The 27211-nt window shown below is 52.1% G+C and overlaps 2 protein-coding genes across 14 annotated transcripts in view; one reads left to right on the forward strand and one right to left on the reverse strand.

Moving 5' to 3' along the window:
• Positions 1-18043, reverse strand: part of Pdzd7 (PDZ domain containing 7) — a 19668-nt gene extending 1625 nt beyond the window's left edge. For 2 of the 8 annotated variants that reach the window (XM_026781141.1, XM_026781139.1), the window contains exons 1-15: positions 17957-18043; positions 16962-17357; positions 10473-10613; positions 10102-10276; positions 9342-9518; positions 8954-9101; positions 7908-7968; positions 7200-7595; positions 6517-6714; positions 4660-4710; positions 4075-4250; positions 1615-1706; positions 1401-1492; positions 1183-1254; positions 155-745 (exon numbers count right to left, since the gene is read on the reverse strand). In XM_026781141.1, coding sequence (XP_026636942.1) covers positions 155-745; positions 1183-1254; positions 1401-1492; positions 1615-1706; positions 4075-4250; positions 4660-4710; positions 6517-6714; positions 7200-7595; positions 7908-7968; positions 8954-9101; positions 9342-9518; positions 10102-10276; positions 10473-10613; positions 16962-17187 — 2596 coding nt within the window. In that variant the 5' untranslated portion in view covers positions 17188-17357; positions 17957-18043. The other 6 variants (XM_026781140.1, XM_026781142.1, XM_026781145.1 and 3 more) reach the window with 6 other exon arrangements.
• Positions 18044-18137: 94 nt separating this feature from the next.
• Sfxn3 (sideroflexin 3) lies at positions 18138-26940 on the forward strand. Of its 6 annotated transcripts, none has more exons than XM_026781571.1 (11): positions 18138-18438; positions 20464-20627; positions 21127-21297; positions 21892-21990; positions 22297-22372; positions 22482-22567; positions 23481-23608; positions 23792-23841; positions 24904-24953; positions 25528-25575; positions 25808-26940. In XM_026781571.1, exons 1-11 carry the CDS (start codon positions 18430-18432, stop codon positions 25902-25904), a joined length of 978 nt encoding a protein of 325 aa, XP_026637372.1. In that variant the 5' UTR covers positions 18138-18429; the 3' UTR covers positions 25905-26940. The 6 variants fall into 6 exon arrangements, with proteins under 6 accessions (XP_026637372.1, XP_013203660.1, XP_026637373.1 ...); XM_013348206.2 differs by having other exon boundaries at positions 18138-18433; XM_026781572.1 differs by lacking the exon at positions 18138-18438 and adding an exon at positions 18560-18686.
• Positions 26941-27211: the final 271 nt, after the last annotated feature.

A 27211-nucleotide genomic window follows, 5' to 3' on the forward strand; every position in this document is an offset into this window, starting at 1 on the left:
ATCAGCCTTGACTTCTTCCCGCCTCTGGGCTCTGTCTCAAATCTCAACCTCAGAACCTAGATTCCCAGCTACATACCTTAGTGCTCAGATTTCTTTCCTGGTCCCCCAACTTCCTTCATACCCACCCTGATTACCCGGTGCTACCCTGACTCACCCAAAGACTGCTTCATCTTAGATAGCGTGACTGTCCTCAGCTCTCCAGTGGAGGCTTTCCTGGTCGTCTCCTCGGCCGTCCCATTAACTCCATTCTCCAAGGGCCCTTGCCTGGCTTCCACTTTGGCCTCCTGCCCGTCCAGAGGTCGTGGAAGTGAGGGCCTTGCCTTCCGAGGCCTGTGGTATCGCCCGTTGGCTGTGGTGGCAGTGGAGATGGGCGCTGGGGATGGGGAGCTCCTGCGCCCAGGGGACTTGCCTCGACCCCGGCTGTGGCTGCGACTGCGGCTTTGGGCTGGGGTCTGGCTCTGGTTCTGCTGGACCTCCTCTTTACTTAGGGGTTCTGTCAGTAACCAGTTAGGCCTGGGAGGCCGGGGAGCCACAGGAGGCGGCTGGGGAGGGGGTGTACATGCACTGCGGCCAGGAGAGAAGGCATCAACTGGTACATCTTGTAGAGGGGGGATTCCTTTATGGTGGTGGCGAGGGGCAGAGGCACTGAGGGAGACCTTAAGGCCCCCCAGCCTCTCCAGGATCTCGCCATGGTCGCCCTCTGAGCAGTCATTCACTGGCAGCAAGTAGAAGCCTCCACGGCTATCTGGGGAACAGGGTCAAGGTTAACTTGCTCTTCTTAACTATCAGTTCCAAGATACCTTCCCAGACCCTCCCTGGTCCTCCTTTCTGCAGTCTGTAGGGTTCCCAGGTGTGTGTAAACAAGGCCTGGATTTGCTCAGGTCCATTGTAAAGTGTCCATGATAAGTGACACTACTCTCTGGGGGCAGGTGGACAGATGTGACCTATTGCTAATAATGTCCTAGCACGTTGTATCATAATACACTTTAGCATAGCCAAGAAACCCGATTTAAAAGTGTGTGACCTTCAAGTGCTCTCCACAGGGCCGAGGATGGCCTGGAGAAAGCCCTTTCCCTCCTACTGCGGTGATACTGCTCGGGGGCAAGGATGGAAGGCCGGCTTTCCCTGTTCCAATGTCCCCAGGGTTGTCCCATTTCCCCAGGTTATGGGACTCTGACTGACCAGGCACAGGGGTGATGAGGTGACGCTTGGGTGGCGTGTCTTGCCTGGTTGGTCTCAAAGCAGAAGGCCGAACTGGTCGGAGGGGGCAACAGGTTAGAGGCCGGGCACTCCTGCCAGGCTCCGGGATGGCCATGCCAATGGGCTCAGCAGCATCAAGCGCCCCTCCCCCCAGCCCCGACTGGAGCTCAGAAGTCGGAAGTCCTGCCCCAGCTGCTGACCTGCCCTGCTCTTGAGAGCCTCAAAAGCCTCCAACTCCACGGGCATCACCATGCTATCAAAGCGGCCGAGGTCCGTGGGGGCCACCACACTCCTGAGGAAGGCAGGGATGTGGGGTAAGCAGGGCTCGGTTCTGGAGGTGTGGGCATGGAGGAGCTTCAGCCCTGGGGTCACTGGGGCTTCTTGCCCCTTCCCTTTCCTCAAGCCCCACCCAACCTGATGTCCCTCAGCAGCAGCAGCTTCTCCGGCCTGTCCAGGATGGCCAGCAGGGGGCGCACCAGGTCCTCCACACCACCGTCATGGACATACTGTGTATAGAAAGAAACACCACGGCTTAGATAGCAGCAGCAACTACTGAGCTGAATGCAGGGAAACAGGGTGCACGGGGATGCTGGGGCTCATCTAGCCATCCTCACTCTAAGATAGGTTCACCCTGTCCAAGATTCGTAAGATGTTAAGTCAGTGACTGTGGATTCCTGTGACGATCAGCAGCAGATCTGCAACAAATACCAACAGCAATCATGGCATCTGGACAGGCAACTTTCTAAACCTTTTACATACAGTCTCTTATTTAGTGCTCACTCTGAGATGATTGCTGTTTTACAGAGGGAGGAACTGAGACTTGGGAGAATTTGCTCAGAGCCGTGCAGATAAGGAAATAGGAGGAAAGGCTGGAACCCAAGACATCCAGCTCTTGCTTGCTCTGGTGCGGGGAAATAATGTGTAGTGAATAGATTTTCCCTCTACCTCCTCACCCAGGCAGAAGGAACGGGAACCCAACACTAGGTTGTGCTTTTGGCTGTCCACCCTTTGTTTGGAGCTGGAATGGTGATCTTGGGGAACGGGTGGCTCCACAGACAGCCTCTCTAGTCAATAACCTTCTGCCTGGCACCGCCTGGATGCCACCAGCCCGGATGCCACACCCCGTGGATTCTAGAAAACTGAATACTGGGAGCCAAGCCACTTGGGCAGCACTCTGCCCCCTGGTGGTGAAAGGGAGACAGCTCCAGAGAGACCCAAGGATAGTTACCTCGTATGGGCATAGACACAGAAATAGCAGGCGCTGTGGTCATCTGAGTGAATCATCAATGAATATTTAGGGATAAATAAAAAAGTGTGTGTGTGTCTACACACACTGTTACAGGGACTCAACAATACGCTGCCATGTGCGTGCCTGTCCCTCAAGGCCACAAGCATGAGTTCAGCGTCCACTGTTAGACCCCGGGTGGCAAAGGAAGCACAAAAATAAGACCCTTTCCCAGAGCCTCCGGGACTCAAGTGGCAACAGGGACAGATAAGCCTCATTCAGCAGTAGCTGTAAACCACTGCCGTGGAGCAATGAGAGCTTCAGAGAAGGGTGAAGGGTCAGAATGAGCCTCCCGAAGCAGTGACTCTTCCAGACTAGATGCCCCAAGCATCGTGGAAGTTGGAGAGGAGAGTGTGCTAAGGATGCAGAACACCGAGTAAGCAGAGGTTGACTGTGGTGTTGAGGGCCCACGAAGACCTTCCTATAGGGCTGCCCGGGCTGAGCTCCATGTCAGGAGCACCCCTAAACTATGCAGCTTATAATTTATATCAGCTGTGTGGTAACCCAGGAACACTGGGGGTAAGGGTTGGGGTGACACAGTGTGGAAGTCCTAGAAGGTGAGAGAAAGTAATTTGTACTCAATTCTGCCTCATAAGGGAACTGTAAAGCAGTAGGAAAGGTAGCTTGTAATTCCAGGCCTGGTGAATGCAGAAGGATGGCTCAGACAGGTTCAGGGCTGCACACGGTAGTCACCGGGGAATGTTGCCTATCTCTCAGCCCTGGGCTCCATTTCAGAAGGTTTAGGGTGGGGGCATTACTGTGGGTGTGGATCGTATGTAGAGCCTACAGGGTAAAGAGTGTCATGGTGAAATGAAGTCCTGGTTTTAAGAGGGCTGGAGGAATGGAGGAATAAGGAAAAGTGCTGGCCAAAGATACAGGTGCAGGGCCCCTCCTAGTGGTCAGAGTTCAGCATTGCAAGCTCTCACGAAGCCCACTTACTGTTCAGAACTGAGTGGATTTTAGCCCAGAGCCCTTGACAGGAACCTCCATCAGCATTTCTGTTGTAAACCAGGCCTTAGTAATGTGTGAGCAACCCTACCTTAGGCTTCGAGCGAAACTACGTGGGCACATACATACATACGTGTTGGGCACAAACAAATGCCTGCAGGCAGGCCAACACACACTAGCTACCCCATAGCCATGTCAATGTATACATCACAATACACATACAGCCCCGAAATGGTTGGAGAGAAAAGAAACAAGAGTATATGTGTTGGGGGAGGGTTGTGGCAGAAGGCCAACCTGCTGGCTGTCCCAGGCATAGAAGGGGAGATGGGGGACAAGACTGAGGGTGAGAGAGGACACGGCCAGTTGCCTGCAGTTTTCTCCCCTCCTACTATCTTCCCCTGACATCACCTGTCCTCCTCATCACCTCAGAGATGTCACCTCCTCTGAGAGGCCTTCCCAGATCTCCTGGGTTGCCCGTGGCTGTCCTTCACAGTGCTCTGCATGTCTGGTCACTACGGGGATTTAGATTCTAATTAATGTCTGTCTTTCCTTCCTGTCTGGGAGCTCCCAGCAACAAGGCCAGGTGCTGGTCAGTGGACAGTGGCCTGGAATGAGGGCCTGAGTTTTGGGCAGAGAGTTACCCGAGAGCAGTGGCGAGTGACCGCTAGTACTTCATCGTCTGTCAGCAGTCGCCGGGCCAGGTCCTGAATGAGGGGCCGTCGGCTTTCCCAGGCCTGCACCTGCTCATCCACATTGGGCAGCTGGCCAGAGGGGCTTCCAGACCTGGCAGAGAGCAGGGCCCGGCCCCTCTCCCGATCTATAGGGTAGGAGTACGAGGGTGTGATCAAGGTGACAGAGCTGTTAGGGTAAGGCAGAGTTTCTCTTGGCAGGGGTGAGGCACCCTGGACAGAATTCCCCTGTGCCCTGCTCCCCGACATGGCCTTTCCTACCTATCAAACCGCCATCAGTAAAGAGCAAACTCCAGCGCCTCCTTCACTCTCATGCCCATCTGTCCTGCCCCTGAAGTACAGACAGGCTCCCTCACCCCCAAATCCTTTTGAAGGGTCCCATCTCTGCCCCCTATCTTTTCTAGTAAGCCAACCAAGTCCTCTGTCTGACTCCACAGGCTCGGCTCTAAATGAGCTTAGGTCAAAGCCGATAAGCTGGTCCTAGCTTGCATCCCCACCTGCTGCTTTACCATGGGGATTTCGGGATATTGGATTTACCACGTCTCAGTCTCCAGGTGACAAACTTCTGCACAGGTCCCAAGCTCCCTCCTGTAAAGAAGAAGAAGGTTCAGTTCAATTGGAACAAGAGTTTCCATTAGAAGTCGTCAGGGTGGGGACAAGTACTTTTGTGGGCCTTGCAGGTCATGACCAGTTAGGGACTTCATTCATAGGCCATGGGGGTGGGGCTTAGCGAAGGTTGTGGAGCAGAGGAGGAGGCAGTGTGAACACTATGTGTGGTGAGTTGTTTGGAAATGAATGAAGACCCCAAGGACAGAACTTGGTGGTACCTACCTTCCAGAGAAGACAGAGGGGGAAGGAGGAGCCTTGTTAACAGAGAGAGGATGGGCCAGAAAGGTGGGCAGAGAACCACGAGGAAACAACAACCTGGGAACTGTGAGAAGGCAGTGGTGAGGAAAGGGGCTGGCTCAGCCTTGACTGGAGAAATGTCTCCTCTACTGGACTGTCACCTGAGGCCTCTGGACACTCGATTCTAAGGTGGAGGAGCAGCGTCCACCTTCTCATCCTCTGCTTGCTTCTAACTACCCAATGTTCACTCCTGCTTCTGGAAGCAGCACCCTGCTCATCTCCTGGGTAAACCCCTCTGATCTCAGCCCATGAAGTCTGGTTAGGCACATGGCCCAGGCTGAGCAGCAAAATCACATGTCTACCAGGTCCGGGAGCTCCTGTCCTGCTTTTCTGCTTACATCACAGTGGTTTTCTCAGTATGACAGATGACATCAGGAGCAGTAAAAACCCTGACTGACCCCGTTAGCTGGAACTGTTAAAAATCTTCCTGTAGGCCAGGTATGGTGGCACATGACTTTAATCCCAGCACTTGGGAGCCAGAGACAGGTGGGTCTCTGTGAGTTTGAGGCCAGCCTGGTCTACAGAGCGAGTTCCAGGACAGGTTCCAAAGGTACAGAGAAACCTTCTCTTGAAAAATTAAAAAAAACAAAAAACAAAACAAAACAAACAAAAAAAAACACCAAAAAAACCCATAAGCCCAAACAACAAAACTCCTGGTCCCCAGGGTTGCTAAAGGACAGTGGCCATCTTACCCGCAAGTTGGCAAAGCCTCCTAAGGTGGAGGCTCATGCCTGAGGGAGATTGCTGGTATTGTTCCTTCAGACGGGCTAAAGGCAGTAGCAGAGCCTAGAGGCACTCTTTAAAGCTGGCAGGACTTGAGTTTCTGTCCCAAGCAATTGTGAGTTTTATTTCATCCATACTGGGGGCAATTGTGAATTTTATTTCATCCATACTGGGTCTGGTCTGTGAGCCTCAACAGGTTTGACTGGCTTCTTGTGGGGGTTCTTAAACAAACCCTACCTGTGGCTGGGGCTGGAACCCAATGGCAAACTGCTTACCTAGCATGCCTGGGGCCCAAAGGTTCAATCATCACGACTAACGGGGTGGGGACAGTGTCTCAGCCTGAGTCCCTTCCATCTGAGCCCCGATTGAAACCTGGCTTTCCTCAGGGATAGTTCTAGAACTGGTTTGGGCCTGTGGAGCTCTGGAAGGAGGGTGCAAAGCCAGGGGCCCTAGCAAAGGTGCCTTCCGTTGCCAACACCATAAAAAGCACATGGCTCCGTACTGAGCTCAGTCACTTCCCGCTGTGCCTCGAGTTTGTCACTTCACCTTTCTGAAAAGATGGAAGATGACGGGATGACAGTGGCCACTCCATTTTCAGAGCACCTTCTAGGAGCTAGACAAAGGGCTGGCTTCCATTCATTCATTCTCTGATTTTCTATATGTCCAAAGAAATGAGTTTTGATCCTTCCATTTTACTTGGGAGGGTGAGTGGCAGAGTAGGGTGGGATTTCAACCTAGAACTGCCAGATGGAGTCCAACACCTACCTTTCTCCAAGTCCAGGCGAGGGCGGACTTTGGCGGGGCTTCTGCTGTCCAGTGTCCAGGCCTCTCTGTGCCCGTCCCCTGCTGGCCGCCCCTGCCGCCCTCCCTTGAAGAAGAGGTTCATCAGTGTCTTGGAGCGCTGCAAGGCCCCCTTCTCCCCAGGGGACCCTGACTTCTCCTTCTTCCGCTGTTTCTTCTCCTCTGTAGATATGAGGGAGCCCCCGGGGGGGCTGGAGGGTGGGCAGAAGAGAAGGAGGGCGCAGGGGGATAGAAAAGGGCAGAGGGAGGAAGAGGAGGCAGACGGGGTCTGCTGCCATTCCAGAGTGGGGTCTTCTTCCTGCCTTCCACCTCTCCCCTACCACACAGCTCCAGGGATGTAGGGAATCTGGCAAATGTCTGTAACGAAACAGGTCTGGGCATCCCAGGCTGGAGAAATTGAAGTTATGATTGGTTTGGGGTCCAGAGCTTTTCAATTTAGGAGCTGGAACTGAGGGTGGGTTTAGGGCCCAGACCTGTTTATAAAATGAAGCCTAGAGCAGGACCAGAGAATATTCTGGGTATGGACCTGGGACCTGACCTAGGCCCTGGGATTTGGGGCAAAGGCAGCTTTGGGATTGCTCCTTGGTGTTGAGGCGGGCTTTGCTGGGACTAGGGACTATGGGAAAAGCGGCGCCCTACCAACATACCCCACAGTGTCAGGTGGCTCTGAGACCGTGTGATGGGAGGCCTGGGTCGGCTGAGGGCCAGCAGCAGAGCAGTCTTGGGCGACTCCGAAAGTGCAGAATCAAGGCGTCGGGTAGAAGAGGGACCATCAGAACGGATGGCCGTGTCCCTGAGGATGACGGTTGGCCGGACGCTGCACCAAGTTTCCACATGGCTGCCCATATCGGGCTCAGTCTGCATGGCTGTGTCTGCCCTTCCCCAGCTTGGGCCACAGCCACTGAGCTCCTCGGGCCCCAGGCAGACATCCATGCGGTCAGAGGGCAGTGAGCCTGAGCTGCAGGGGGCACTGGAGGCATAGGAGGAGACGCTGGAACCACTCTCCGAGGCTGGGGACAGCTGCTGCAGTACCCCGTTGCTCACTGCAAGGGAGAGGAAGCGAGGTCGCTCAGGTGTCTGCTTCCTTCCTGGGGTTCCAGCCATGCTCACACGCTACCTTTGGCTTTGGGGTGGGTCAGAGATGCCAGCTGCTCAGATTGTCATTTACATCGCAGAGCCCTGGGAAAGTCACTTCCTTCCTCACCCACGGGCACCTAAGGCCTGGAAGATCCTAGCACTGAGTTTGGAGATCCTCTGACTTCAAGAAGGTCCGAGGGCATCTTGGTCCCTTCCCCCACACCCCAAGAAGCTCAGCCCCACCCTTGGGCTCCTCCCTTTCATCTTTCGGGACTTACATCTGTCCAGCCAGCAGTACTCAGAAACCATCTCTTTGTAGGCAGGGTACCGGCCCGTCTCCTGGAGAAGACATGGCAGGCATTGAAGGGGCAGGTAAGGAGTCAGGAGGAATGGGTGGGCACAGGAGTGAGCTTGGCAACGCCGTTTCCTTGCATGGCTCTGTTCTTCTTTGACTGTCGCTGCCTTGGTGACTGACGCCTTGCCTTGATTACAAGGCCCTTCCTCAATTATCCCACTCCCCTTCTGCTAACTTCCTGACAGTATTGTCAATATCTTATGGTCACTGTCCCCCAGGAGCAGAGAAGCCTTGTTGGTCTACCCTGCTCTCTGTGCTGCCCAGCACCTGACCTCATAGATACTCAAAAACAGCGTTGAACAGCTAGGCAGGGTGACTCATACTTGGAATTCTAGTGCTTGGGAACCCGAGAAAGGATAGATCCTCCTTTCTTTGAGGCCAGCTGTGGCTACATAGGAAAACCTAGCCTGGGCTACATAGTGAAATTCTCCAAAACCAAAAACAACACATGCACATGGAGGCACAGCGTTAAGAAATGAATTGGGGAAGAGCCGGAGTTAGGAAGAATGTTCCAGGTACTTAGAAAAGGGAAGATGGCAGAATAGAGGTAGGGGGCTAGTCAATGATGCGCTGAATGAAGCTGGGTGACAAGCCAGGGAAAGAGAGGGGACACAGATAGAGGAAGACCTTAATTAGGTGTGACAGTCACATGAATAATGAAACCAACCACCTCCTAGAACGCCTGTCTCTGCTATAGCCCTGTGCCCAGGGATCCCCACAACCCAGGTCTAGCAAACAGTGATAGCCCCTATCCCATTCATTAGTCCATCATCTTGAGGCCTCCCCCATGCTGAAGGAGAGAAACCAGACCACAGCTAGGCCAGGCGACTGACCAGCTGCATAACAACTGACTGCTGCCTCTTTGGAGTTGACACTGTGGTAGGGAAGGGGTCCTGTTAAGAACTAGGGTGTTCTGAGAAGTTCCAGCCATCGTCTGACCTCCCCCTGCTCCCAAATTGTCTGGCCCACCTTGATGGTCAACATTATGTGCGTTTGGCCCTTCAGCACCTCCACGGCCTGGCTGTGGCTGATGTCATCGAACCTGACACCGTTGGCCGCCAGGACCTGGTCCCCCACTTTGATGCCGTTCTCCTCGGCCAGCCCACCATGGTCCACTCTGGAGACAGATGGGTGTGGCTTGATAAGACCCTGACCTGCCTCCCCCCCCTCGGGTATGGGGGCTTACACCTACATACCTTGGGCCTCTTCTGATTGACAATACCCTCTCCCCAGACCCCATCCTGAAGAGGCCCCCCTTTGGACATTAGTTGGCTGAGCCTCATGTGTTGACCCATGCCCAAACTCCACTTCCAGCCACAGTCCCATACCCAAGGGTTCCATTCTGCCCAATGCTCACTTAGACACGTAGATGCCAAGACCAAACTCCTTGCCCCCGCGGATGTTGAAGCCTAGGCAGAAGTCATCGGAAGTCGTGTAGAGATGGACGATACGCCGTACACCGTCTTCTGAGCTGCTGTCCGATGGTGTCGAACTGCACTTCTCCACCACCAGCCGCCGGTTCACTACATCCACCCTGCCGCAAGCAACACAAGAGGCCCCATCCCAGGTTTTCCAGGAACATCTAGTCTAAATGCCATGGCAACTGACCAGGAAAGGGATGGTTTCCTTGCTGGGCGTGGAATATAGGTTTCATCAAACCTATGAAATCACACCCCCCCTTCTCTATCTAGTAACTGTGATATGTGGAGGCCCATGTCCCTTTTCTGTTTTTTTTTTTTTTTTTGATTGTTTATTTGTTGGTTTTTTGTATAGTGTTCTGTCTGCATGTATCCCTGCTCACCAGAAGAGGGCACCAGATCTCATTACAGATGGCTGTGAGACACCATGTGGTTGCTGGGAATTGAACTTAGGTCCTCTGGAAGAGCAGCCAGTGCTCTCAACCTCTGAGCCATCTCTCCAGCCCCGTCTGTTTTGTTTTTGATGCTGTAGATGGAGTCCAAAGCATGCCTGACTATGCCGAGCATCTCCTTTACCACCATCTCTGCCCTCCCCCAGCCCCAGAGCCCCACTTCTGCTCCGTACAAGTCCCAGGGGCGCATGGCTGGGTCAGGGGAGACGTGGGTCGGGGGGTCTGAGCCAGGCCGGGTGCCGCTCACCATGTGGTCTTCTCCTTGGAGAACTTGATGCCAGGCACACGGCCCATGCGCCGCACCATCATGTGCAGGCAGCTGCTGCTGGTCAGCAGCTTCACGGCACTGCCCATGGTGGTGCTCTCCAGGCTCAGACCGTTCACCTCCGTGATCTTGTCCCCCACACACAGGCCAGCCCGCTCTACACGGGAGCAGGGAAGGGGAGTCGTCAAAGTGGGCTCCACAAGTCTGTTGACACTAGGCTGTGTCCCCTAATCCACTCAGCAGGAGTAGACTCTGCCTCCCATCGGTTCCCATCCTCAGCCGCCCAGCTTCTGCTACCCACTGAAGAGGGGACACGTCCCAAGCCATGCTCCCCCTAGAGGCCCCCTGCTCACCTGCACTGCTCCCCTCCTCCACCTTGCTGACAAAGATGCCCAGGCCATGCTCGGAGCCGCCTCTCACACTGAAACCCAGCCTTCCAGAGGAGCTCTTCTCCACCCGAACTGCATGGATGACGTCACTCTCGTCACTGTTGGCTGTGAGGATAACCACACAGGTATGACCTCTATGTTAAATTCCGGCAACTGAGCATCTGGGATGCCTAACTTGGTGTCTGCAAAGGTTAGGCTTCTGTGCAGAGCCAACCAGATGATTCACAGGGCCCTAAATGGAGATGGTGTCCTCTCTGGGTAATTCTGAGACCACAGGCCACTCACTGACAGTGCAGGAACAGGTGAGAACAGCTTGATCAAATTCCATGTTCTTCCTTGTATTCTCTCTCTCTCTCTCTCTCTCTCTCTCTCTCTCTCTCAGTGTGTGTGTGTGTTTGTGTGGTGTTTTCTGAACTTTTATGTCCAATCTCTGAGAATTTGCCATTTTGGGAATAGGCATAAAGGAAGGTTCAAGATTCCATTGGGAGGAGTCTGGGTTCTCAGCTTGCAATAGAATGAGCTCCAACTTCAAACAGCTATGGAGCTGTCTGTAGACGTCCTTAGATGCTCGGAGTAACTTAAGGGCAGAACCAAGCTTGCCCAGGGCCGTTAGACAGGGACAGATTTTCTTTTCTGGGACAGAAGTAAGTAAAGCTTTCCATCTGGAGGCATGAAGGCCGAAACTTGGTAAATCTCTGGCTGGGACCTTATGGAAGAACTGCTGGGGTGGCCTCTCCTATCTCAGAGACTCGGATTCCAAGGGCAGAGTTCTAGGGACTACACAGCTATCTGAGGATGGAGCCTCTGGGACAACAAGCTGCAGGATCTCCCTAGAGCCCAGAGCAGGGCCCAGGGAAGAGGCAAAGGGGATGATGGTTCCATAGAGAAGTGAGATGGGAGAGATTTGGGCAGTGAAAAGAGGAGGTCACGTGTGGGGCTCAGAGGCCAACCTTCAAGACACCTGCTGGGTGAGAATTGACTAGTGGTAGGCAAGCTGGTACCAGATAAGAAGGGAAGAGGGGATATTATTTTTCCTTCAGGCAAGGTTTACTCCAGAAGTGTTTGAGAGGGAGAAAACACACACGTGTGCTCGCACACACACACGCACACATACAGACACACAGACACACACACACTTCAATCTGATTTATCAGGTTTCAATGTACGGCCAGGACAAATGGGGCTGAAATCTCCAAGGACAGTCTGGACAGGGCTGTTTTAGAACAAAGCCAGGAATGCTGGGGCTTCCTAACCAATTGTGTCATTACACAGTTCTCAGGCCCCATTAGCCTGATTGAAAAAGCCTTTAGCTCCTGTCCACAGTTCACTTTCTCCTCCATGTCCCCTTGGGGACCCCTATTCCCTGGGCCATTGGGATGTCACATCTGAGCTTTGTTTGTTTTAGTTTTTAATTATTCAAGACAGAGTCTCACTCTGGCTGTCCCGGAACTTACTTTGTGGACCAGGCTGGCCTCAAACTCACAGAGATCCGTTTGCTTCTACCTTCGGAGTGCTGAGTGCTGGGACTGAAAGTGTGCGCCACTGTTCCCTGCTGCATCTCAGCTTTGAGCACAGCGGTGTGGGTTCTCTAAGGATAGAGTGTCCTGTCCCTCATCTGCCCTGACTAGGCCACTCACCCTCCCTCCTAGCCATCAGCTTGTTGTCCACTCCTATTCAGGAATTGAATGTACTATATCAGCTCTTCCTGTCTGTTTCGCAGGGACTCTAGACTGTCCCTGTCCTTGTTCGGCCCTTCATGTCTTCCTCTGCCACCTCTGGGGGCTCTCTCCTTCATCAGTGGGCTCCAGCCATTCTGATGGCTTTTTTTGCCATTGTTTTTTTTAATATTTATTTATTTATGATGTATACAGTTTTCTGACTGCATGCATACATGCTTGCATGCCAGAAGAGAGCATCAGATCTCACTGTAGATCTCTTGTTGGAAACTCTCACTAGTTGGAAACTGCTTTGTGGTTGCTGGGAATTGAACTCAGGACCTCTTGAAGAACAAGCAATGCTCTTAACCTCTGACCCATCTCTCCAGCCTCCACTCTGGCTTTTTTTTTTTTTTTTTTTGTCTCATATGAGCTAGAAACGGTCTCCTCCTGTAATAGTTTTAAAATACTTTGACTTTGGTGTGTGTGTGGGGGGGATTTCTTTCCTCATCCCCTCTCATCTTAGACATCACTTTCTCTGAGAAGCTTGGACCAGGACATGAGTCTCAGTGGCAGACCCTGTATCAGTGGAAAACTTGTTAAAATGAGAGTCCTGGAGGGCTCCCTGGCAGACTCGTAGCCCTGAGAGTGGGGAGCCAGGCCTTGTCATTTTGAGACAGTTTTACTGTAGGCCATGTTGACCTTAAAGAGGCGACTGCAAACACTGGAATGGTGAGTTTGCACCACCACATTGGCTGTAGTTTTTGTTTGTTTGGGTTTTGTTTTAAATTTAAAAGCTAGGCACAGCAGCCCAGACATAAAATCTTATCACCTAGAAGCCTGAAGCCTGTGGATGGGGAATTCAAGGTCAGCTCTAGGAAACTTTGTCTCCAAAGCAAACAAGCCAGTGTAGCTCCCCTCTCCTGTAAGCTCAATACTCTGAAACTGAGGTAGGATTGAAGCCGGTCTGGTCTACATGCCAGGCAATACCAGACAGAATCTACCTTTAAAAGAAACAACAGCAAGGGGCTGGAGAGATGGCTTAGCGGTTAAGATGGCTGCTCATGTAGAGGTCCTGAGTTCAATTCCTAGCAACCACAGGTGGCTCACAAACATCTATATTGGGATCTGAGGCGTACATGCAGATAGAGCACCCATATACAATAAATAAAATAAAAAAGAAAAGAAACAACAGTGAGCTGGGCAGTGGTGGCTCACACCTTTAATTCCAGTACACAGGAGGCAGGAGTAGATGGATCTCTGAACGTCTGAGGCCAGCCTGGCCTACAAAATGTGTTCCAGGACATCCAGGGCTGTCACACAGAAAAACCCTGTTTCAAAAAAAACTGAACCAAAGCAATAACAAAAACAAAAAAAACCAACAACAACAACAAAAAAAACCAAAACAAAACAAAAAAAAACAAAACACCCCAAACCAAAACTGATGGAGGAGTTAATTTCATTGGTTAATAAAGAAACTGCCTTGGCCCATTTGATAGGCCAGCCCTTAGGTGGGTGAAGTAGACAGAACAGAATGCTGGGAAGAAGGGAAGTGAGGTCAGATGTCATGGAACCAGATGCAATGAAGCTCCAGCCCAAGATGGACATACACTAGAATCTTCCTGGTAAGCCACCACCTCATGGTGCTACACAGATTACTAAATATGGGTTAAGCAAGATATGAGAGTTAGCCAAGAAAAGGCTAGATATAATGGGCCAGGCAGTGTTTATATGAATACAGTTTCTGTGTTGTTATTTTGGGGCATAAGCTAGCCGTGAGGCCAGGAGCTGGGTGGCAGGAATGCAGCCCACAGCTCCTTTCTACACAAAACAACAATAAAAGTTTTTTTAATTTTTTTAATTTTTTTTTTTTTGGTTTTTCGAGACAGGGTTTCTCTGTGGTTTTGGAGCCTGTCCTGGAACTAGCTCTTGTAGACCAGGCTGGTCTCGAACTCACAGAGATCCGCCTGCCTCTGCCTCCCGAGTGCTGGGATTAAAGGCGTGTGCCACCATCGCCTGGCAAAAGTTTTTTTTTTAAAAAAAGCAAAGTAAAACAGCTAAACCACTCACTCCACAGCTTAAATCTTGGATGTCAATAAAATAAAACATAAAAATCCAGCCATGCCTCTCATCCCAGCACATGGGAGGCAGAACAGACAGACCTCTGAGTTTGAGGCCAATATGGTCTACACTGTGAGTTCTAGGACAGCTAGGGTTACACAGAGAAAATTCTGAATGTCTCTAATCTGAGGTTTTAAACTCCCTACTCCCCCCCTCTTTCTCTTCCTTTTCCCTTCCTTTTCCCTCCCTCCTTCTTCTCTGTACCCCCCCCCCCCACTTTATGAGTATGATGCTTGGGACCTTGCACATGCTTGGCAAGTGTTCTACCACTGCATATATATTGGTTTTTCATGACAAGGTTTCTATGTAGCTTTGGCTGTCCTGGAACTAACTCTGTAGATCAGGCTGACCTGGAACCCATAGAGATCTGCAGGCCTCTGCCTCTTGAGTGTTGGGATTAAAGGTGTGCGCCACCATGCCTGGCTTGACAGATAAATAGATATCTTAAAAAAATAATTATAGGCTGGGCAGTAGTGGTACACACCTTTAATCCCAGCACTCAGGAGGCAGAGGCAGGAGGCTCTCTGAGTCAAAGGCCAACCTAGTCTACAGAGTGAGTTCCAGGACAGCTAGAACTAAACAGAGAAACTCTGCCTTGAAAAACCAAAATAAGATATTTAATTATGAATTTTATGTATAGGAGTGCTCTTTCTGCATGTAGACAGAAGAGGGGCTCTGATCCCATTATAGATGGTTGTGAGCCACCATGTAGGTGCTGGGAATTGAACTCAGTACTCTGCCAGTACTCTTAACTGCTGAACCATCTCCCCAATCATCCCCCATCAATCTTTTTAAAAATTATTTATTTACTTAGCATGTGTGTATGCACCCGCACATGTGCAAGTCATGGCCCATGTGTGGAAGTCAGAGGACTACTTTTAAAATCAGTTCTTTAGTACGATGTGGGTCCTGGGCATTAAGCTCGGGTCATCAGGCTTGGCAGCAGGTGCCCTTACCCACGGAACCATCTCACCAGCACCCCCATCTGTCTCCTAGTAAGCTCTCCCAGGCAATTCTAGCCTACCCTAAAGTTTTAGGAACATTCTCATGTCTATTGGTCACCATCATTTTTACTTCAGAATATTTTTTATCTTGCGTTTTACTGTTTATTTGTGATTTGTTTACTGTCTTTCAGAAGTCTGCAAGCTTAATCATGGGACTTTGTAGTTCTTTCCCACCAATAAATCCCTAGTATATTGCACAGTGCATAGTTATCTGATAAATATTTTGAGGGAAATAAACAGATGTGCGAATGAACCGTAGAAATGAATGAACAATCTAGGAAAGGAAAAAGGGCTGCTTAGAAAGGGTCATGACAGCCGGGCGATGGTGGCGCACGCCTTTAATCCCAGCACTGGGGAGGCAGAGGCAGGCCGATCTCTGTGAGTTCGAGACCAGGCTGGTCTATGGAGCTAGATCCAGGACAGGCTCCAAAGCCACAGAGAAACCCTGTCTTGAAAAACAAAAAAAAAAAAAAAAAAAAAAAAAAAAAAAAAAAAAAAAAGAAAGGGTCATGACTCCTGCCTTTTCCCTCCTCTGGGGACTTCTGTTTCCTGGTCAGAACGGCAGTGGTGACTTCAGCAGTGTGGGTGCCTGAGGACCGGACCTACGGTGGTCAATGAGTGTGCCGTCCGTAATTTGGGCAGCACACCCCACCCCTGCCCAGCTGCCTTTGTAAGGGGACAGAGAGTGCTAGATCCATCAGAGGAAACACCAGGCCTGAAAAGTCTGCTCTGGGATCCAGCCAGGGGAGCTGTGCTGGCTAAGAAAGAGGAGAAGAGTTGGAGATATTTATCTGGTCCTGCCCATGGAGAGCCCCGTCCCACAGGGCCTTGCTCCCCTCCTGGCATTCAAGGCTCTCTCTTGCTCACAGGCTCTTTGCCGCCTCACATCTGTCATGGTCGCCCAAGCTCTCCGCCCATCACGCTTCATGCTTTCCCCTTCCGAGTCGTGTGGGGGATGACGCAGCCCCCACCAGCTGTTCTTGTTGCTGTGCCTCTAAGTTTGACTACGCTGCACATTCCTGAAAGGTGAAAACTGAGCTGCTTCTCTTTAGGTCCCCTGCAGGACCTAACCAGGAAAGATCAGAATTGGCGTACAACGTCGTAGTGCCAGGCAGCCGTACACAACCATTCTCTCCTAAGGTCCCAGCTCTGGGGTACACTGCCTGACTCTCAGCCCTCCTGTTGGTCCCCCCTCCCTTTTTCTGAACATATGATGCTGTATCTTGGCCCCGTCCCGCATACCCTGAAGCCTGGGCACTGACTTTCCAGCACTGACTGATCCAGTATCGAGCTGGTGACATAATTGATTGACTGGTGGAAGATTTCCTCCATCCTGCCCACTCCCTACAGTACATACAGATGGGTCAGAAGAAAGACAGAGTTCAAGGGATAGAGGGGCTAACTCAGTACCCTGTCTTGTGAATTCCCCAGGGCTAACATATATCTTTTCCTTACACAATAGTTCCATCTCCCACCGCTGATCTTTCTGTAGCCCTGAAGCCTGAAAATGTTGGCTGGAGGAGAGACAGGGTAAATGAAAGCTGATCCCCTTCCCTAAGACTCCCACCTCTTGAATTCCGCTAACCATACAGGCTCTCACCAGCCCACATCCTGATTGGTCCTGGCTGTCCTCAGAACTCCCCATCAAAGCCATTCTTGGGCCCCACACCCACCTTCAATGGGGGAGTTGATGAGGATGACTCGGCCCATGGGTGATGAGGCTCGGATTCCGCGGGGGGGCCCATTCAGCAGGCGCTGTTGCTTCCTCAGCAAGTATCGTGTTGCTGTGGCGCCCGAGTCGCTGCCCAGATGGCCTCGGGAGGAGAGGGAGCTCAGGGAGCCAGAGCTCAGTTCTCCTAGACCCGATGGGTCAAAGCCCACTGTGAAACCACGTGCCATGGTGGTGAGGCTGGGGCATTGCCCTATAGATCCACACGGAGTCTGCTCGTCCTCCGAAGGTTGGCCGTTGGCGTTCCAAGCTCCATGAACGTCCTCTGTAGGGCTGGAGTCACAGTGAGGAGGATGGGAGCTCTCGCTCTCAGTGTTTCTTAGAAGTGTGGCTTTCAAATCTGGGTTTGGGGGAGAGGCATGAGTGCTGTGGTCTTAGTACTCCATACTTCCGCGGGCCTTGTGCATCCTGCCTTCTCATTACATGGACCCCTCACCTCTCCCACCCTGGAGCCAGAGGAAATCTGCCCAATTCAGAACCATCTTGGATTATGGAAGCTTTTTCTACAAGGCCACTGGGAAGCTCTCTTTCAGCCCTCCTTTCTGCTCTCAACTGAATCTCAACCTCATCTCCAGTCCTCAGTTGAAGTTCAGAGAGTAGAGATGGGATTGCAGCAGGCTCTTGAACTTTAAAAAGGGCGAGAAAAATGGGTCTCGGGACAGTTTATTGCAGCATCTTTCCTGTGTATGTGTGTGTGGGTAGGGGTTGGACTTCAGGACCTGGGACAGCTGCAGCCGAGCTTGCCCCCACTGCCACCCCCAAGTGACTGCTAGGCTCCATGCTGCAGTTGTGGAACTAAAGCCACCGCAAGGCTCTATCCCATGACCGGGGGATCAGCTAGTGCAAAACCAGGGGTCGCGTCCTCCAGAGCATCTCTGTGGCCCCCTTCCCTCCCCGTGGGCCCTCTGGCCCGCTACCTCTAGGATTCGGCCCCCTCACCTGGTCGCTTTCGCAGACGCCTGCTTCACCCGCAGGCGGTCTTGAGACACTGAACCAGCTAAGGACCCCGCCCACGCTCGGTGCGGCTGCGGGAATAAGGCTGGCCTGCACGGTCCTGGGATCCCATTGGCTGCCGAGAACGCCAGTCATTCTTTCCTGGCACCTTTGGGAGCCGGTCGGGATTATAGCTCGTCACCTGCCTGTTACCTCTGGGCTCTGTCTGCTCCAATTCTGAACCCTACCTGTCGCTGGAACCTCGGGCAGCTGTGGAGCCCCGCACTAGCGACTAGAATCACATCTTCTCCAGGCTACCCTACCTTCCGGGGCTCGGGAAATTGCCACCTCTTTCGTAGTCACTCCTGACTCTGGTCTCTGTGGGAGAATGTCACAAGTAAAAGAGCCGAACGTGAACCTGAGAGAAGCAGGAACGAAAGCTGGAGCCTGGATGTGCTGCGGCCGTGCTCTGGGTGCTAATGGGTGAGGTGTGTGTGTGTGTGTGTGTGTGTGTGTGTGTGTGTGTTGCATTCTTCACATCCTGAGTCGAAAACGTGTTTCTCTGGGCACTCTGTTCTGGAAAGTCCGCAAGCCCAGCACTCTAGGAGGAGAGGAGTCTTTCTGTTGTGCCAGCTTGGATGAAGGCAGAGATCACGGGAAACTGACCGTGCACATCCCGGGGGCTGGAGCTTCAGTCTGTGCATGGATAAGTGTTGGGGGCGCAAGGCAGCTGCTGGTACGATGGAGCTGGGGTTTGGGTGGCAAAAGAGGGCTGGGGGACACAGAAGGAACACAGGCACCACAGGAATGTGGTTGGAAAGGGATGCGAATGGCGAGATTCGGCCAGATTCTGAGAAGTCCTGGGGTAGCCGACCAGGGGGCCAAGCAGGCAGAGGCCCATTGCCAAGGCAGCCACCAAGTAAACAAGCAGTAACCCGAGTCCCTCCAGGCGGCGCACCAGCAGAGGCCCGCCCTCCACGCCGTTCACCCGCGCCCAGTGCACCTAGACTGGGTGCTGCCGGGTCGGGTGCCTCCGGAGGCAAGCCAAGGGACTGCAAGCGAAGGAGGCTAGTGGGGCGGCTCCTCCCTTCCTCTCTCTTGTCGGGAAGGCGGCTAGAATGCTTCCAAAGACTGGGTCGGGTCTGATCTCAAAGGCCTGGTCTGGGGTAGTCGCTTTATGTGACATCCACTGCCCCGGAATTCTGCCAAGCCGGGGGCGGGTTGGGCGAAGGAGCCGAGGAAGCCCCCGCCCTTTTCTGCTGCTCAGCGTCACGCGTGACGTCCCGGTGATGGATGGGAGGAAAGCAGAGAGCTGTGAGGAAGGCGGGTCTGAGAGCTGCTAGAGGCTGAAAATCCCGGAAAGCGTGAGTGCTTTGCAGCCTTGGGAATCTTCAGAGCGTAGGGTTGAGGGCCTGGGGTCGGAGAAGGAGGCTTGCCTTGAAAGGCGCTCTCTGTCTTGTGGGGGATTCCATAGGATCTGGAGGGCACAAGGCTGTGTGAGGCTCTGTGTCTATTTTCAATGCATCTGATAGATATTACTGAGTCTCTCTCTCTCTCTCTCTCTCTCTCTCTCTCTCTCTCTCTCTCTCTCTCTCTCTCTCACGGTATTCTGGCTGATTGGCTAGTGTATACAGTGTGGGTCTAACCTGTTTGTGTGCCGGGGAGGGCGTGCATGTCTTTGTGTGTGGGTATGTGAGAGTCGGGTAGGGGCGTTGTCTACTGAGAGGGAGGAAGTGGAGTTGGAGGGGATTAGTCATTCTGCAGGATTTTTGCCTAGCACAGGCAGATGGCTGCTCCTGGCATTTTTTTTTTTTTCTGTGTGGAGGGGCATTCACTTAATCTTGCTCTTTCCTGAGGTAGGTGGCGCAGAGAGAGTTGCATGGGTTAGGACGAGGGAGAGGCTGAGTTGTTGTGCAGGAGCTGAAGCAAATGGGTTCGAAGGGGATGTGTGCATGCCCTCCTACTCAGGAAGGGCTGCTATTGCTCTGTCTGAGATCTGGTACTGATCAGCCCTCAGGTGGCTAGCCATTCTGCTCTCCTCCAATCAGGGGCTTGAGTGTGGGATGGCTTTTGTCAACTTCCCAAACAGCCTTGGAAGTGTTTATCTAGGCTTTAGGGCAGCCGGGACCTGAAGTTGAAATGGGCTTGGGTGTGTTATCTGTGTTCTATACTCCTACAGCAGGAGCTCAAGATAGCTGCCCCGGATTAGTTGCTGCTCTTGGAACAACCACACACGTGTAAATCCTCACCATGTAAGATCTGCACCAGGAAAGAGCATGAGGAAGGCTATATGTGCTCTTGGTTCCGGTCTTTCCTCCCCCTCCTCAGTAGCTATAGGTCCCTGGCTAAAACACTACCTAGGAAGCAACTCCTCCCCTCCCCTTGCTTTTCCTCTCTGGAGTCACCTTGAGCCCTTGCAAGGATCGGTCACAGTTTCTGGAACCAGGGCAGAGCCACCAAGGTTTTCCCCAAGTGAAGTCCTTGACTTGGTCTTTGTTCTTGCTGCCCTGCAGAAGATGGGGGACTTGCCCTTAGATATCAACATCCAGGAACCTCGATGGGACCAAAGCACATTTCTAGGCAGAGCCCGGCACTTCTTCACAGTTACTGACCCTCGAAATCTGCTGTTGTCTGGGGACCAGCTGGAAGCTTCCCGCAACATTGTGCAGAATTACAGGTAAGCCTGCCTCAAACCAGATGGCAGTGACACAGCACTTTAGCTCAGAGGACTTTGGGACATTTGGGTTGAGGAGACGGCATTGGATTTATGGGTAGGCAGTAGCTCTGCAGTTCACAGATCCTCTTCAGTGACCATTCCCAGTGCTGTCCATTCTGCAAGGACAAGGGCCCAAAGGAGAGTCCCAAGCAGATAGACAGGCAGTAATCCTCTTCTCTTCAGGAGGTTTAACTCTTGGGGTGCCCTTTCAGACCCTTTAAAAATCACCATCACCGTGACCCTGGAGAAAATGCAGGACCACAAAAGATGCAGAAAGAGCAAAGTGCGCATGTGAGAGGTTTTGACTTCCCCCATGGACAGGGAGCTCGTTTACTCTGGGGTTGAGTGCCAAAGTTCCTGGTCCATCGCCTGGAGTTCCCCAAGGCAAGCAGCAGAGACAGGAAGGGCAGGTTTGATCCCTACAACAAACAGCCTGCTGGTTCTTTGCCAATTTCTGCAGGGCTGGTGTGGCAACCCCGGGGCTTACTGAGGACCAGCTGTGGAGAGCCAAGTATGTGTACGACTCTGCCTTCCATCCAGACACAGGGGAGAAGGTGGTCTTGATTGGCCGCATGTCAGCCCAGGTGCCCATGAACATGACCATTACTGGCTGCATGCTCACCTTCTATAGGTAAGACTTATCCACGTCTCCTTCCTGTGGGTGGTGGCCCAGAACATGGTTGGGTGACTAGAAGTCTCCTTTTTGCTCCTTTTTGGGTAAAGAACAGTGTGTGCATGTGTGTGTGCACGACGTGCGTGTGTGTGTGTGTGTGTGTGTGCGTGCGCGCGCGCGCGCGTGCGCGGGGGGGGGGGGGGATATGTAAGAATTCTTCCCATTTCTCAGAACCCAGCCTCCATTTGTGTTAGGTGTACCTGTGAGGGTGGCAAGAGCAAGTTCTGGGACCACCACTTAAGTCCCTCTTGAGGAGTTAAGGGACTCTGAGGGTTTCAGTATTGGGGGCTCGGGGGCTGGAGAGATGGCTCAGTGGCTAAGAGCATTGGCTGGTTGTCCAGAGGACTGGGGTTCAATTCCCAGCACCCACATGGCAGCTCACAACTGTCTGTAACTTAGGTTCCAGTGGGTCTGACTTCCTCACGCACACATGCAGGTCAAACACAATGCACATAAAAATAAAAAAATAAAAAATAATTCAATATTGGGGGTTCAAGAATGGGAGACTACTGTGGAGGAACAGATAAAAGTGGTCTATCTTTGCACCCTCAGGAAGACGCCGACTGTGGTGTTCTGGCAGTGGGTGAACCAGTCCTTCAACGCTATTGTGAATTACTCCAATCGCAGTGGGGATGCTCCCATCACCGTGCGGTGAGAGCCCCTCCCCAGCTCTTCCTGGTCCTTGTAGACCCCTGTGCCAGGGGCTCAGCTCTCCTTTCTACTACATGTTTGACTACCACCTGAGGGCACTCAGTCCTTTTGTATCTCTTTTGGGGGACCCACTCTCCTTTTAAAGAAGGAGGAGGACTTTCACCCAAGTTTCCACTGGAGCAGGGGGTGGGGATTTCAGTGAGGCTACTCTCTGACACCCCCTGCATTGGAAATGTCTAGTGTCCCTTAAAGAAAATGCATGCTGGACTCCTATCTCCCCTTGTGAACTGGCCTTTTCCTCTACAGGCAGCTGGGAACAGCCTATGTGAGTGCCACCACTGGGGCCGTGGCCACTGCTCTGGGACTCAAATCTCTCACCAAGGTAAAGTCTTGCTACCACTACTGGTCTCTCATTAACCCTTTACCCATTTCCTTCTCCCCTCCCCATCCTGTGGTCCTCAGAGCTCTGAGCACCGTCTTTCTCCCCCCAGCACCTGCCACCACTGGTTGGCCGATTTGTACCCTTCGCAGCTGTGGCCGCTGCCAACTGCATCAACATCCCCCTGATGAGGCAGAGGTGAGTGGCCCTGGTTCCGATGTCCAGATGCCCTTGACTTCTGCAGACCAGCCAGGTACAGGGAGAGTCCTCTCCATCACTGATGGAGCTTCTGGACTCTGGCTTATACTGACCCTTGTTCAAGAACCACCAGGTCCCACTGTGTGAGAACTTTCCCCAAGGTGTGGCAAGACTGAAGGGTGCAGGCAGACCCACAGGTTCACAGAGGACTCTTCACTGAAAACTTGCTGATGGGGCATGGTGCTGGCAGCCTCATGTCCTGAGTGAGAAGAAGTGGTGTAAATATGTAAATAGTCAGGATGACTTACAATAGGCAAAAATGTACGCTGATGTGTCTTATGCTACCATCAAGAAAATCACATTTCTGGCAGTGGTGGCACCAGGGTCCTGGTCATAAAGCCCAATAAGTTTTTTTAATTTTTTTTTTTGAGATAGGGTTTCTCTGTGCAGTCCTGGAACTCACAATGTAGACCAGGCTAGCCTTGAACTCACAGAGATCTCTTGCCTTTGCCTTCTGAGTGCTGGGATTAAATAATCGGCTCAAACAACATTCTTAATAGTTTTGTTTATACTAATCTGGAATGCTGTGTGGAGAAATTCCACCTGGCTACTCAGGATCATTCATGGTAGTTATGACTCAAGATAACTGTCCCTGTCATATTGGATTTCAATACCCTGGAAATTACGTGATACCCCAGGCTCCTCCCCAAACTCATTTTCTTCAACCCACACTGAGTGACCAACATTTCCCTGCTCCCTGGCTGGGTGGGGCTGGCCCGACACCTGTCTGCTTCTCTCTGGGCTCTACCCTACAGCCTGGGAGCTGTTCAGAGCCAGCCTTTGAGTGGGGAAGATAAGGGGTCTCCAGAGATCTGCAACCTATCATCTGACCTGAGTTTCTTTCTCTTCTTAGGGAGCTACAGGTGGGCATCCCAGTGACGGATGAGGCAGGTCAGAGGCTTGGCCACTCGGTGACTGCTGCCAAACAGGGAATCTTCCAGGTGGTGATATCGAGAATCGGCATGGCGATTCCTGCCATGGGTGAGGCGGGAATGGCGGGTGGAGCTCGGGAGGCTAGGAGAGAAGAGGGGTCAAGGTTCTCCGGATTTTTTTTGACAAGTCAGAGTCCACAAGTCTGGGAAGAATGGGGGGCTGGGAGGGCGGCCTTCCCTCAGGTTCCCAGAGTCCACTTCTCTAACTCTCATTGCCTGACTCTCCCCCCAGCCATTCCCCCAGTGATCATGAATGCTCTGGAGAAGAAAGACTTCCTGAAGGTAAGAAACTCACCTCTTAGCTGGCCTGTCCAGAGGTTTCCGACATACACACAGATGACTGACATTGCTATACTTGATTACGTATTAATGATCCCACCACTGTGTCTCCCACTAAGAGGCACACATACATTGTCATGAATGCACAAACAAGATAGGGTAGCAAGGCTCCAGCTCGTTCATTGAGTCATTTATTAGCATATCAAAATTAAGCACCGACCGCACCAGACATGTTAAACAGAACTAAGATGGTCGTAGACCCTGTCCCCATGAGGCGTACAGTATAATACAGAAACCAACAAACAAAGGAATAAGCAATAGATCTGGACCCGGTGGGTGCACACCTTTCATCCCAGCACTCTGGAAGCAGAGGCAGGTGGATCTCTGTGAGTTTGAGGCCAGCTTGGTCTACATAGCAAGTTCCAGGTCAGCCAGAGTTACCCAGTGAGACCTTGTCTCAAAAAACAAAACAATGAAACAAAAAAACCAATAAACATATCATTGTAGTTATGAAATGTGCTTTGTAAGAAATCAGTGGGGCGTTATAATTGAGACTATCTGGGGAAGAGTTTAGACAAGGATAGGCCTTGGATGGTCCAAAGAATAAGGAGAGCCTGGGAAAGAGTGTTTCAGGAAGAGAGAAGAGCTAGAGGCAAGGCCCTGGGCACGGATGGGCTGTCACATTTGAAGAACAGAGCAGAGGTCACTGTGGCTGAAGTGGATGGAGAAGGTGTGGAGAGAGACATGTGTCTGCCCCTGGGGATGACAGGAAGTGAGTGGAGACTCTGGGGAGGCTTCCTCAAGAAAGTAGCTCCTGGAGAAAGTGAGATGAGAGAGAGTCAGGGTCAGAAATTGTCAAGAACATACAATGGGATAGGCAGAAGTCTGGAGGGGGTAGGAGGTGCCGTATGCAGGTCCCAGCCTGTCACTGGCTGGGAGAAACATCCAAATGTTCACGGGCTCAGAGGTAAGGATGATGGGCTAAAACCATGGTGGGGAAAACCTAGATGGAGGTTAGGAAAATGGGGACACAAACCATTCTGTTGTCTCTCTATCTCCCCACAGCGCCGCCCCTGGTTGGGGGCTCCCCTGCAGGTGGGACTGGTAGGCTTCTGGTAAGTGTGAACGGGTTTGATGAGGGCCCATGGAAGAGTCTTTATCATTTGGGTGCGGAGGGCACTTACTACCTTTGAGGTTCTTACATATATTGCTCCGTCATACATCCAGTTCGTAAAGATACCCATAGCGCATAATACACGTGTGTGTGTGTGTGTGTGTGTGTGTGTGTGTGTGTGTGTGTGTGTGTGTGAGTCCTAGGGGTTCTTGCCTTTGAAGAGCAATAGTTTGGGGTGAGGGGGTTCAGTCTTTATTCATTAGAGGAAGCCAGGCACATAAACTCTGTCAGAGTCCAGGAGGTCCAGCCCATTTTATCTCTGATTCTGTCACTTAGTCCTGGGGCTTTGGATCAATGCTCTTGAGGCTCTCTCCTCACCAAGAATCTAACATCAGGACTAAGTTTAACATCACCGAATGGTCCTATGGCTCCACTTTCAACCTTTACAGTTGGGATAAAGCCCATTCCCCCCCCCCCCCAAAAAAAAGCCTTCACTCCTGGGCTGTTTGCATGAGGCGGGGTCCAGGGAGGGAATGCTCAGCTTCACAGACATTTTCTGTGCTCTTCTTCCCTAGCCTGGTATTTGCCACACCCCTGTGCTGTGCCCTGTTCCCCCAGAGAAGGTGAGTGATGCCCTTGGGCTGGACCAGAATCTCTGCACAACTTCACATCTCTGGCCCTTAGTGTGTCCCCTGGTAGGCACATTGGTGACGCAGGATCTGAGGGAATGACAGTGAGCCAGCCCTTGGGAGAGGATTCTTCACCTGGGAGTGAGGGGAAGCCGGGTCCTGAGAGCTGGCTTCTGAGATGCTGAGCCCAGGGTACATTCATCCAGCCCGTGCTATTCTGTTGCAGCTCCATACACGTGACCAGGCTGGAGCCGGAGCTGAGAGCTGAGATCCAAGCACAAAACCCCAGCATCGATGTGGTTTACTACAACAAGGGACTCTGAGGGGAGCCAGGCTCTGCCTCTTTCCTTACCTTCTTAGGCTGCTTCTTGGGTGCCACCTTACAATGTTACACTTGTTTATCTTCCGGGTCAGAGGGCTTGAGGTGGGGAGCAGCCACTGAGACCAGCAACCCCTTAGACTGGAGGAGGCATCCCTATAAGGCCCTTCTCTCCTCTCTGGTTTCAAGTCACAAAACCCTCCTGGGCTCGTGTGTGCACCCACCTACATATGCAACACATGGAAGTGTTTATGTATTTGGTCCTGGAAGCCAAGAACAGATAGGCTGTTCTAGGATGTCTTAATATTTGGCTTCCCTCGCTAGTCTCCTGCCCACCTAGCAGCAAGCCAGGTTATAGATGATACTTCCTTCCCTAAACTGTTTCTCTGGCCAAAACATTTCCGATAGCCCATTACCCTTCTGGATCCCAGAACACGGACTGAAGGCCACCAGCAAGCCAAATAGAATCTAATCCTTCAGGTTTCCTGAATAGCTGACTCCGGAATCTGGGCTGGCAGTGTTGGGATTAGGGAGGCATGGGGCTCATGCCTGCTGTGCCCCGCATCCTTGAATGGCTCCCGTCCTCTCTTCTCTTCTAGAGGAACGAAGGGATGTCGGTAGCCTGCACTGCCCTCCACACGGCAATGTGGGTGCTTTTAGGGATCGTTTTAGGCGGTCTTGGTCTGTTCTGATGTCATGACTCAGACAGAAATCCCACAATTCCAGTTCTTTCCCTAATCAGGAAGTCACCCAGGCAGAACAAGCATTCCCCTTCAGGAATGGCCACCACCCAAACCCAGTTATAGGGGGACTGATGTGGAAATGGTGCTTCAAACACAGGCAGGCCTCCAGCGTACAGTCTCAAGACAGGAAAGTCTGTGCTTCATTGACCCTTCTTAGACATTCACCACACCCCACCTCAGCTCCTTCTTCTCCAGCTGCCAGTCTCTCTGGAAGACCTCGGGGCTTCACATACGCTAGGCAAGTGCTCCACCACGGAGCTACATCCCGTCCCAGTTCTCTCTCTCTCTCCTTTCTTTTCTTTCTTCTTCTTCCTCTTTTTTTCCTGGTTTTTCGAGACAAGGTTTCTCTGTAGCTTTGGAGCCTGTCCTGGAACTAGCTCTTATAGACCAGGCTGGCCTCGAACTCACAGAGATCCACCTGCCTCTGCCTCCTGGGTGCTGAGATTAAAGGTGTGTGTCATCACCACCCGGCTCTCTTCCTTTTTTTTCCTCCTCCTCCCTTGTTTGTTTTTTTTTTTTTTTCCAGACAGGGTTTCTCTGTGTAGCCCTGGCTATTCTGGAACTCACA

Source organism: Microtus ochrogaster, chromosome 8 (genome assembly GCF_000317375.1).
Source record: "Microtus ochrogaster isolate Prairie Vole_2 chromosome 8, MicOch1.0, whole genome shotgun sequence".
Taxonomy (NCBI): Eukaryota; Metazoa; Chordata; class Mammalia; order Rodentia; family Cricetidae; genus Microtus; species Microtus ochrogaster.

Excerpts from the sequence above, each read along its gene's own strand:
- Sfxn3 (XM_026781571.1), top strand. Across the intron at positions 22,568-23,480 it reads ATCCCCCTGATGAGGCAGAG|GGAGCTACAGGTGGGCATCC; the intron begins GTGAGTGGCCCT and ends TTCTCTTCTTAG. Across the intron at positions 25,576-25,807 it reads GCCCTGTTCCCCCAGAGAAG|CTCCATACACGTGACCAGGC; the intron begins GTGAGTGATGCC and ends ATTCTGTTGCAG.